This window comes from Psammomys obesus, unplaced genomic scaffold, assembly GCF_907164565.1.
Source record: "Psammomys obesus unplaced genomic scaffold, mPsaObe1.curated_primary_1811, whole genome shotgun sequence".
Classification (NCBI taxonomy): domain Eukaryota; kingdom Metazoa; phylum Chordata; class Mammalia; order Rodentia; family Muridae; genus Psammomys; species Psammomys obesus.
The window spans coordinates 2,157,479-2,169,722 of NW_026589137.1; the positions used below are offsets into that span (position 1 = coordinate 2,157,479).

General features: G+C 35.1%; 1 protein-coding gene across 6 annotated transcripts in view; it reads left to right on the forward strand.

The window, feature by feature from the left end:
• Window positions 1-12,244, forward strand: part of Klhl13 (kelch like family member 13) — a 229,546-nt gene that overhangs the window by 211,609 nt on the left and 5,693 nt on the right. For all 6 annotated transcript variants that reach the window (XM_055604990.1, XM_055604989.1, XM_055604993.1 and 3 more), the window contains one exon: window positions 3,580-4,375. In XM_055604990.1, coding sequence (XP_055460965.1) covers window positions 3,580-4,375 — 796 coding nt within the window. The remainder of the gene's footprint in view (window positions 1-3,579; window positions 4,376-12,244) is intronic.

The window sequence follows — 12,244 nt, forward strand, 5'->3', positions numbered from 1 at the left end:
AAAATTTAAATAAAAATTGCAAAAAAAATAGAAAATTTATGTGTTCTGAAGAGAAAACAGTATGTGTAGCTCTTTTAAATGAAGTAATACTATCTGGGCTCACTTTTGTTGTAAGATCTGTTTTTATGTATAATTACTTCAGAATTTTGGCCAGATTTGGAGATGAAATTAGGTAAATTAGGATGAATTTTGAGTTGTTTCTACCTAAAGAATTCTTAAAAGAACATTTGATTATCATTTAAAGTGTAAGGTATTGTATCATGTTTCTAAATTACATTACTTATAATTGCCTGTATGCATTTCTAAAATACTACCTAATTTAAACATCTGGAGATCTTCTACCTATGACACTACTAATAATTGGGAATGAGAAGTGGGCCAGAGTGAAGAACCATAAAGTAATCCTCAACTTGCCAAAATTATTTATTGTTTGCCATCAATTTTAATTTGTTTATATTTCAACTCTTATTCCTATATTCTACACATATTTGATGAAAATTAATTTCTTAACACATATTTCCCTTGTGTCCCATTTGCAATTAATCAAATTCTAGGAATGTTCTGTCTGAACAGGTATTATGTTTTGTTATTGGGCCTTGATTATTCGGAATACCAATTTTAGGTGGTCTTAACTGTACTGTGTGCACACCGTGTGGTGGCTGTTGGATACAGGCTATAGAAAATAGTCCTTTTATAAAGAAGAAGACAATTCAGAAGGTTGTCTAAAACTCTGTGGCATTAGTTTAAAGGTAGCAGTTATTTGTATTGATTAGATGTTCCATCCAAGTTTTTTCTACTCCTGTGCATCTGCATTATGGGTTACTGATTTCTAGAAGGTATCCAAATGCCCCTAAGTAAAAGGTAGGTTTCTTTTCTCCTGCCATTTTAGTAATGTTTATCTGATTAGATATTATTGAAGACTGCCCAAGGAGAGGCTTCAGGGAGGAAGAGAATGAAATGCCTTAATTTTGTTTCTTTATTATGATTTATCACAATCAACATCATCATCATTATTTTGTCTCGTTCTGCAGCCTAGGCTGGCCTCAAACTCATGGCAATCCTCCTCCTAGTCCACAGAGTCCTGTGAACTAGGATTATAGTTGTGCACCTGCATGTCAGGTTCAGTAGCATTATGGAGCTCGTGTTTTAAATCTCCATTGTTGGCCTATTTTGCCTTCTTTTTAATTAATTTGATTTTATCTATGTTCAGGAGGAGATGGGGTTTTCACTTTTGTAGTGTAGGCTGGCCATGAGCTTGTGAGTCCCTTCTCCTTCCTGAATCCTAGAATCGGAGGCCTATACCATCATACTCACCAGATATATGTGATAAATTTAGATTTAATTTGGTAACTAACAGCTGTTAGTCTTGTTTTAACATCTTAAATACCCATTATTTGTTGATTTTGTTAATAGTCATATCAATAATAATAGAAATGTCCATCTTTGAGAATCTTGTGCTATCATTAATTTTTACTTATCCCTACAAGTAAATTTTTTTTTCGAAACAGCATTTCTCTATGTGTAGCTTTGGTTGTCCTGGAACTCCCTTTGTAGCCCAGGCTGGTCTCAAACTCTCAGAGATTGGTCTACCTCTGCCTCTCCAAGTACTGGAATTAAAGGCATGTACCACCGCACCTGGCTACAAGTAAACATTTTTAAAAGCACAAATTACCTTCACTTCTTATGTCTTGGGAAGCAGATTCATTACCCTAAATAGCAATACCTTCATCTAGTGCCATTTGGGTGGACTATACCTTTACTCAATGCAACTGAAGATTTTTGTGACACACCAACCTGTCACTTCTAAAATATGAATAAAATATATTTTGTTACAAATCAAAAGTATTGGTATATTGTTAAACTGTGCATTTCTAAAGGACTAGGATTTATTTTTCTTGTTTTGTGTTAGTTTATTTTTGGTGTTTTAAATATATAGCTACCAAATAAAATAAACACTTAGACATTTTGATGATTTTTATAATAAGCAAATCAGTTTTCTTAGGGGAAACATTGCCATCCATTTTCTACCCACTGCTGATGTTCACACAGAAGACCCTAGTAAAACCCAGACCTTGTTAAACCCCATAAGCCACAAAAAGATTTGTGGAAAGAAAACAGGGGTGAATAGGGGTGACAAGAATTTGGAAATGTACATGTATGAAACTGAGTACCAACAGATTTTAATTATTAAAAATAAGTTATTAAAATGCACAAATTCTTTTTTAGAAATATATCTATGAAAATATCTGTGGCATAATTTAGAGTTTTCAGTGTTATAATATCTAATTGGGTTGTTATTTATGCAAAGGAGTAGTGATTTTAGATTTTTTTGTATTTTTATTTTTTGGAATAGAACTTATAGCTTTACAAATTCTAGACAAGCAGCCTACTACTGAGCTACATCTCAAGCCCTTTTTGTCATCCTTCAACTGAAACATCAACAGGATTATCTAGTTTTCTCTTACCCATGTAACACACCTATTAACATTATAGTCATGAGGCTAAAAGTACATTGATGAATTTTTTTGTTACATATTGGGCATACACTGTGACAATAGTTAAAAAACACACAGAGACGCACATAAGCTTTTTTCCTGTCTTTGTGTTAGATACACACATGAAAATTTTTATGTGGTGTGCTTGTTTTATGGTTTGTTTCTTGAATTATGATTGCTGACATTATTTATTTTCCTGTTTTTCATTTTGACATGTCAGTTATTAGAACATTGAAAAAAGACGGGTCTAGGTAATGACCACTTTTATCACTTCTCCCGTTTGCTTGATTTTGACTCTGAGGCACATTTCAGTCTGTGCTGGGAATATTACTGAGGGCTCATTTGAACTCCAGCAGTGCTAGAGTGTGTTGGTTCTAACAGAATAACTAAGGATAGTTACACTGCCATGGTACTAACAATAGATTCCCCCAAACTCATCCTGCATGAATTTTAATATAGCTATATCTCTTCTGTCCTGAACAAATTCTCTAGCTTATATTTCTGGATAAATATATGTGTAAAATAATTTTGTCCTAGAAGTAGCTATGCTATTAACTCATTTATTTTGAACACCAAAGTTGAAAAGAATCAATATGAAGGATAGTAATAAATGATACCTCTACATAAAATGGAAGTCAAAGAATTGGATAGTCGACATTTTTTTTCCTGTTTTGTGACCTGCTAATTATGTGTGCTACTTTGAACAACCAAGAGGAAGAAATTGACTTGACTATAACTGAATAACACATGATATTTCTAAATTTCTGAAATTTCCATCTAGCAATAATTTCATCACTATTTGTGAGTTGGATCATTTTTTGAGGAAGAAAAACTTAATTCTTTTGGACATAGTTAACTGAAATGTTGTGTCTGTTGTGTAACAGATCTTTTGTTAGTCAACTTTTTGCTAAATCAGGTGAAGATTGTTTGCATCCTTTTTACATATTTATGAACTTAAAGAAGAATCTTTATTTGCATCTATATGGACTTCATAAAGCATCTTTACTCTGAAGAAAGGGTTTCTGTTATCAAATGTAGATGTCCAGAAAAGAGGCATGTCTTAACTTTCTTATTGGATTCCTAGGTAACTTTGGATAATTGTGTTGAAGTTGGACGGATCGCCAACACCTACCATCTGACTGAAGTGGATAAATATGTGAACACCTTCGTTTTAAAGAATTTTCCTGCATTGCTGAGCACTGGAGAGTTCCTGAAACTCCCTTTTGAGCGTCTTGTCTTTGTGCTTTCCAGTAACAGCCTTAAGCGCTGCACTGAACTTGAGCTCTTCAAAGCTACCTGTCGCTGGCTTAGTGTGGAGGAACCTAGAATGGACTTTGCTGCAAAATTAATGAAGAACATACGATTTCCACTGATGACACCACAGGAGCTCATTAATTATGTGCAAACGGTGGATTTCATGAGAACTGACAATACTTGTGTCAATTTGCTTCTGGAAGCCAGCAATTACCAAATGATGCCATTCATGCAGCCAGTTATGCAGTCAGACAGGACTGCCATTCGGTCTGACACCACTCATTTGGTTACACTTGGAGGAGTCCTGAGGCAGCAGCTTGTTGTCAGTAAGGAATTACGCATGTATGATGAAAAGACCCATGAGTGGAAATCTTTAGCTCCCATGGATGCCCCAAGATACCAGCATGGCATTGCTGTCATTGGAAATTTTCTCTATGTCGTTGGTGGGCAGAGTAATTATGACACAAAAGGAAAAACAGCTGTCGATACAGTGTTTAGATTTGATCCTCGCTACAACAAATGGATACAAGTTGCATCTTTAAATGAAAAGCGCACCTTCTTCCACCTAAGTGCCCTCAAAGGATATCTGTATGCAGTTGGTGGCAGAAATGCAGCTGGAGAATTGCGTAAGTCTGTGTACTTATACATAGAATCCTTTTTTTTTTCTACCCAGGAATTTGTTTTGATAACAAAGAGTTCTAGAAATTTAAAGACAAAAATACACCTAGGGTTTCATTTGTAGGTTATTTTTCTAAGAAAATATAAAAGATCATCTGTATGTTTTATTTCTGAACATATTATTGGCTAAGGTCCAGATTTCATCTAATATATAGTCTGCTGTATTGCAACAACTATGTAACAGACAGACAGACAGACTCACTGACTGACTGATTAATGTAGATATATACTTAATATTGAAAGGTCAATCAGAATGTGTGTTCAATTAATTTATATGCTATAAGTCTTGGCAGAAGTTTGACATAATTCATCATTCTCCACTTTTAAAACCCCACGAGCTTCATTTCTGGAATTGATACCTAGCAGAGAGCACATAGTAAAATAACATTCTTCTCAGAGTAAATGTACACAGTTCACTTAGTATTTGGCAAAGTTTATTAATTATGATAATTAAGATCTGTGACTATTTTCAAAATCACTTTCTTACTGAAACATCAGATAGATCTCACCATTTATACTGGTCACAAGTGTATTTTAACAGAAATATTTTGACTATATAAATTAGTCCCATAAGGTGTATTTTTCTTAGTTTAAATCAAAATGAATAATATAATTTTTTCCTATAACGAATGCCAGGTATACTGCATTTTATATCTGTTGCCACTATTGTTGTTCGGTCTTTTTTGAAATTGCCAATAATACATGTTTTTTGAAAAGTGTCCAGAAATAGTCTTTGGTGGTTTGAGGTTCTTTGGTGGTTTTATTTGTTAGTTGTTTTTGCTGTTCCTGTATGGAATCTCAAACTCAGAAAATTATATTTGGTAAACAAGTACTGTGCTACTATACCTGAGTTTCTGGCCTTAATTTAGTCCTTTTATTCTATATAGAGTCCTTGAGGTGACTAGTATCCCAAGCTCCATCTCATCTGTCATGACTTTAAATAAGTTTAGAATACTTCTCAGAATATTTTTCCCAAGTATTGTAAGAAATAAAATAGACATTTTGATTTTTAGATCAAGTCATTTATTTGAGGAAAGAATGACTTTCATCGTTTATACTTTCCTTTGTATAGAGTACTTTCTTGTTAGATACATGACCTTAATTTTGCTGATCTTTTCTACCTGATTTCTCCTCTTTGGAATTTTTATAACTTTTCCAGAATCAAGCTTTGTAGCTTTGGGAAGATAAATGGCATGGTCATTAACTACATAGGTTTCCCAACTTATTTCATTAGTCAGATTTTTTTTTCTACTTTTAAAATTAATTTATTTATTCACTTTACATTCCACTCATAGCCCCTCCTTCCTCTCCTCTCAGTCCTAACCTCCCTTCCTTTTCCTTGTATCTCCCCACCCATCAGAAAATGGGAGCCCCCCCTACCTACCCATCCCAATATATCAAGTTCCATCAGGACTGAATTCATATATAGGTTCATTGCTAAAACTGTGAAACTTCTAATTTCTAATATGATTATATTCTTCTTTTTATTTCGGAATCATTTTTTTAAGCATGAGACACCATGCTCTTAGTATAGAATTGTCATTTCAGGTTTCCTTAGTTTAAACACAATCATTGTCTTCAAGTTATTGTATTATTTTAAACATATGATATGTAAGAATGTCTAGAAAGTACAAGTGATGATTTTATGGTTTATTGGGAAGCTAACTGCCTTAAAAATAGTCTTCAAGAATTGATAGAATTCTAGATAGCTAGCCCTGGTAGTTAGTTATCATGTTGAAATGTCTATTCTCACATAAGATGAGTCTCTTTCTTAGTGCTTGCTTGTTAATGTGAATATCCCTGTGAATATGCGGTGACTTAAGTTTCATTGAATTGTCCCTAATATAATTAGGAGTATTGCTTTTCTGGGAATTATACTCTTTAAGCCAAATAGAATCATTATATAAAACTAAGAAGCTAGAAGCTTCCTATTTTTTCATGCATCCTGGTGTTCTGTGTTTCTCCTATGTTGTTCCTGAATAGGCACAAGAAATAAATGAATGCTTTTGGGAAATAGCATAACAATAGGCTACGTTAAACATGATATGTACCTCTAATTATAGAAGGTTGTATTTATACATTTATAAAGATGTATATAAACACACATAAACATACAAGAACAATGAAAAATAGAGGCCATAAATCTCAGAGCAAGATGTTATATATAGGATAGGTTGGAGGAAATAAGTAGAAGGAGAAAATACATAACTATACTCCACTTTAAAATGAGCCTATTGACACTACTAGAATATCACTAGGCCTAGCGGCCCTCACTGTAATTCATTGCACTTAATAGGCTAAGGCAGGAGGATCCAGAGTTAAAGGCCAATATGGGCCACATAGGGAAACACTGACATTAAAAGTGTTTTACAAAGGTCAACCTAAGGGTTGATAATTACTTTAAAATATTCTCTTTTATTTAATTATATAATATTTATAATCTGCCTGAGATGCTATTGATTGATTTTAATCTTATTTCACAAACTGCATTTTTACAACCATTTTTCTGATTGCAGTACAGATACTAAGTCTCCATGTGGCAAAGCTGCCCTAATTATAATTATAGTTCACTTTATTACAGCCCATCCCATTTTAAGAGATCTTCCTTAGCTGGATGTGATAGTTCACACCTTTAATCTCAGGCAGAGACAAGTGGATCCCTGAGTACAAGGCCAGCCTAATCTACAGAGCAAATTCCAGGAAAACTTGGGATACACAGAGAAACTATGTCTTGAAAGACAGAGAGAGAGAGAACTCCCATTGTTATAAACAATAAAACTATAAAACCATTCATAGAGTTATGTAGGAAATGCATATTTCCCAGTTGACATAACTGTCAAATATGTTTTTCTAAATAGTTAAAAGTACAGTATATGGAAAAAAATTTAAGTTACAAGTTTGACATGCTTAATGCATATAGAGTGCAAGTCTTGATTCCAGTCAGACCAGCATCATTTGTTGCATCTATAACAAATGGTGCTGGTCTAGCAGGATGTCTACATGTAGAAAAATGCAAATAGATCCATATTTATCACCCTGCACAAAACTAAAGTCCAAGTGGATCAAAGACCTCAACATAAAACCAGATACTCTAAATCTGTTAGAAGAAAAAGTGGGGAACAACCTAGAACTCATTGGCACAGGAGACAACTTCCTGAACAAAACACCAACAGCACAGGCTCTAAGAGCAACAATCAATAAATGGGACCTCATGAAACTGAAAAGCTTTTGTAAAGCAAAGGACATTGTCAACAGAACAACACGACAGCTTCCAGATTGGGAAAGGGTCTTCACCAACCCTATAACTGGCAGAAGGGTAATATCCAGAATAGATAAAGAACTCAAAAAGTTAAATAGCAACAAATCAAGTAATCCAATTTAAAAATGGGGTACAGAGCTAAACAGAAAATTCTAAATAGAGGAATATCGAAGAGCAGAGAAATACTTAAATGTTCATCATCCTTAGTCATCAGGGAAATGCAAATCAAAATGACCCTGAGATTAAAACCATCAGGATGGATGAGATAAAAAACTCCTCTGACAACACATGGAGAGGTTGTGGAGAAAGGAAAACCCTCCTTCATTGCTGGTGGGAATATAAACTTGTGCAACCATTTTGGAAATCAATCTGGCGCTTTCTCAGAGAGGTAGGAATAGTGCTTCCTCAAGATGCATCTTTACCACTCCTAGGCATGTATCCCAAACATGGTCAAGTATACAACAAGGACATTTGCTCAACCATGTTTGTAGCAGCTTTATTTGTAATAGCCAGAACCTGGAAACAACCCAGATGTCCCTCAACTGAAGAAAGGATACAGAAATTGTGATACATTTTCACAATGGAATACTACTCAGTAAATAAAAACAAGGCAATCTTGAAATTTGCAGGCAAATGGTGGGATCTTGAAAAGATCATCCTGACTGAGGTAACCCAGAAGCAGAAAGACACACACAGTATATACTCACTTATTAGTGAATTTTAGACATATAATATAGGATAAACATACTAAAATCTAAAGAAGCTAAGGAAGAAGGAGAACCCTGGGTAGGATGATCAATCCTCACTCAGAATGGCAAAGGGTGGACTTTGGAAGAGGGAGAAAACCGGGAGCATACCATAGAGGGCCTCACCCAGCAGGGTATCAAAGCAGATGCTGAGACTCATAACCAATCTTTGGGCAGAGTGCAAGGAATCTTATGAAAGAAAAGAAGGGAGAGATAGAAAGACCTGGTAGGGTAAGGAGCTCCACAGGAGAGCAACAGAACCAAAAATTCTGGGCCCAGGGATCTTTTCTGAAGAGCACCTCCCCTATCAGTGGATTGGAGAGGGTCTTAGGAAGAGATGACAGAGGGAGAGTGAGACTGGGAGGAAATGAGGGAGGGGGCTACAGCTAGGATACAAAGTGAATAAACTGTAATTAATATTAAAAAAAAAACACAAAAATTTAGTAAAGACCCCTGTGCCCAGATTTTTTGGTTCTGTTGCTCTCCTTGTGGAGCTCCTGTCCTCTGAAAGTCTTCCTATCTCCCCCTTCTTTCATTAGATTCCCTGCATTCTGCCCAATGTTTAGTTATGAGTCTCAGCATCTACTTTGATACATTGCTCGGTAGAGTCTTTCAGAGGCTCTCTGTGGTAGGCTCTGTCCTTTTTCTTGTTTTCTCCTTCTTCTAGTGTCAATACCTTTTGTCTTTTTGATTGATCATAAGCAGCAGATTCAAATCTTATGTGTATATTCTTGTTTCCATCTTTCACATTTATGCAATAAAAACATATTGTTGTCGAAAAGACTGAGAAGCAAAGATAGCTCAAGGATCTTGAGCCCTGAGGTGATGCTTATAACCCTGAGTGCCAGAGATAATAAGATTGATCATCTTATCCAGGGTCCTCCTTCCTGCTTAGCTTATTTAGGTGTACAGATTTTAGGATGTTTATCCTATATTATATGTCTGAGACTGATACTCCAACGAAGGGCCAGTCATGGATATAACCTAGAACCCCTGCTCAGATATAGCCCATGACAGCTCAGTATCCAAGTGGGTTCCTAGTAAGGGGAACAGGGGAACTCAGTGGTTGGCTCTTTGATCACTTCCCCATGAGGGGGAAGCAGCATTGCCAGGCCACAGAGGAGGACAATGCAGCCAGTCCTGATGAAACCTGTTAGGAAGAGGAGGAGGACCTTCCCTATCAGTGGACTTTGGGAGGGGCATGGGAGATGATTAGGGAGGGAGGCTGGGATTGGGAGAGAATGAGGGAGGGGGCTACAGCTGTGACAAAGTACACAAACTATAATTAACATAAAATATAAAAATTTAATAAAAAAGAATTTATTCATTCAAAAAAATCCAAAAAATAAAAATTAAAATTAAAAAAGGAAAAAAAAGAATTTCTTGATTTCAAGCTTCATGCCAGAAAGAATCATTGTCCAAGCTAAAATTAAGAGACTTTGCATTTTCTGACCGTAACTAGCACCCTCTTTGAGTTTCAGTTATAACATACTTAAGTGACAAGAAGAGTATGCTGCCTCATCTTGTCATGTTCCCTTTTGTTGAGGAATTTATTCTTTGTCACAACTAATGAGCCCTACTCTTGTAGAGCAATAGCAGTTGTAGATAGTCAATAAATAATTGAATCTCAGTTCGAATAAAACTTTATGACTACTAGATTGTAATTTCATATAATTTCTGTGTTACAAAATAGTGCTTTGGTTGATTTTTTCCAACCTTTAAAAAATGTAAATCCATTCATCTTGCTATATTTTAGGCCATAGAGAAATGACAGGGGTCTGGATTTCTCATGATCTGAAGTTTGCTGACACCACCCTGCATTATCTCTGGCATTCAGGGTTATAAGAATCACCTCAGGGCTCAAGATCCTTGAGCTATCTTTGCTTCTCAGTCTTTTCAACAACAATATGTATTTATTGCATAAATGTGAAAGATGGAAACAAGAATATACACATAAGATTGGAATCTGCTGTATTTTATTTTCATAATGAATGCTATTGATTTTTCTAATAAAAATAGTTGCACACAGACTAACTTTAAAGGTTGACAGTAAAGCTAAGGGAACTGAAAAGTGTTAAAAGAGATTGATGACTCAGCTGGGAAAAGGTCCGTTTAGGGTTGATAAGCTATCATATAATTATTGAGGTGAATTTCCATCTTACACCAGAAACTATGGATGGATCTTATAACCCCCATTAAAAAATGCAATTAACATACTCACAGAGGTACAGCATTATCTGTTCATACAGGGAAATATTAACAACCATAGCTATTACCTATTAAATTTTTAACTATACCATTAAAAGAATAAAATGAAAATAACGGAAACTGCATTCAGATAGGTGTATTAGTTATAATGTAGAAATTTCAAAGTTCATGGAAAAAAATGTTAAATTAAGATAAGCATATAGCCAGTCAGGTCTCCTTTTGGCTTGAACTAGGTGGAGAAGATGATACCTGGATGAAATTTTTTTCTAATACTTTTTCTGTTAGAATGTGAGAGTAGATTACTTTCTCATAGAAAATTTGTCTATTTATTACTTTTCCAATATTACATGTCACTCAGTGCACTAAGTCCTTCTATGTATGTGTAAGAGATACAGAAAGGGGGAAGTGCAAATAGTGTGCACTCTGTTTTTTGCTTGGCAGGTGATTGTCATGGTAAAAGCAAATAGAATTGAGTATTTTTTTTAAATTTTTTATTAATTACACTTTATTCATTTTGTATCCCCCCATAAGCCCCTCCCTCCTCCCCTCCCGATCCCACCCTCCCTCCCCTTTCTGCATGCATGCCCCTCCCCAAATCCACTGATAGGGGAGGTTCTCCTCTCCTTCCTTCTGATCCTAGTCTGTCAGTTCTCATCAAAAGTGGCTGCATTGTCCTCTACTGTGGCCTGGTAAGGCTGCTCCCCCCTCAGGGGGAGGTGATCAAAGAGCAGGCCAATCAGATTATGTCAGAGGCAATCCCTCTTTCCATTATATTTTAAACAGTGTTACAAAATAAAAGAACTGTACTTGAGATGACAGATAAATTAATTATACTGACTTGTCTATCATATATATATATACTCACATCAAAATGTCATATTGTATGCTATAAACATGCATGTGCCCATTAAAAACTTTTAAAAGGTCTTCAGAGCCTCATAGAGGACATCAAGAGAATAGATCAGAATGAAATTAGTGAAAGATTTTGAAATAAAAAGCAAAAATTAAACATAAAGTAAGTGGAAAAGGAAAACACTGGAAGGATGTGAGAGTGCTAACATATGGTGATGATAGGAGGAACAAAAGTATTTTGTACAAGTGAATTGATGGAAGAAATGAAATTAGTATACAGAACTGAAAACAAAATTGTTTCTTTATTTCCAAATTTACCAATGATTATTAAGTAGAAAATATGCTTCAAAGGTTTACTCCTCAGTTAGGATTGCATTTGGCTTGAAGCAGCTAAACCTTATATTTTCTGCTTTATGTCCTGCCTAGAACTATATCATAAAGTAGAAACCATATCATAAGGCTTGATGGAAAGCTACTGAAACAAATTTTATTTTGATGTTGGTGCTGTGCTTCCCTACATAGTATTATGGTTTTGGCAGTTGAAAATAAAAGACAGGGTTGAGGTAAACAAAGAACTGGATTAGCTTTTGCAGTAAATAATCCAAACCTTTCAAGTCCATATGGATTCCATGTCTCCTACCATTCCTCAGAACATCCCTATTTCTTTCCTTGTAAAAAGAAATGATTTCTTTTTTTTAATTTTAAGTTTTTTATATTAATTAGTTTATTCATTTTGCATCCCAGCTGTAACC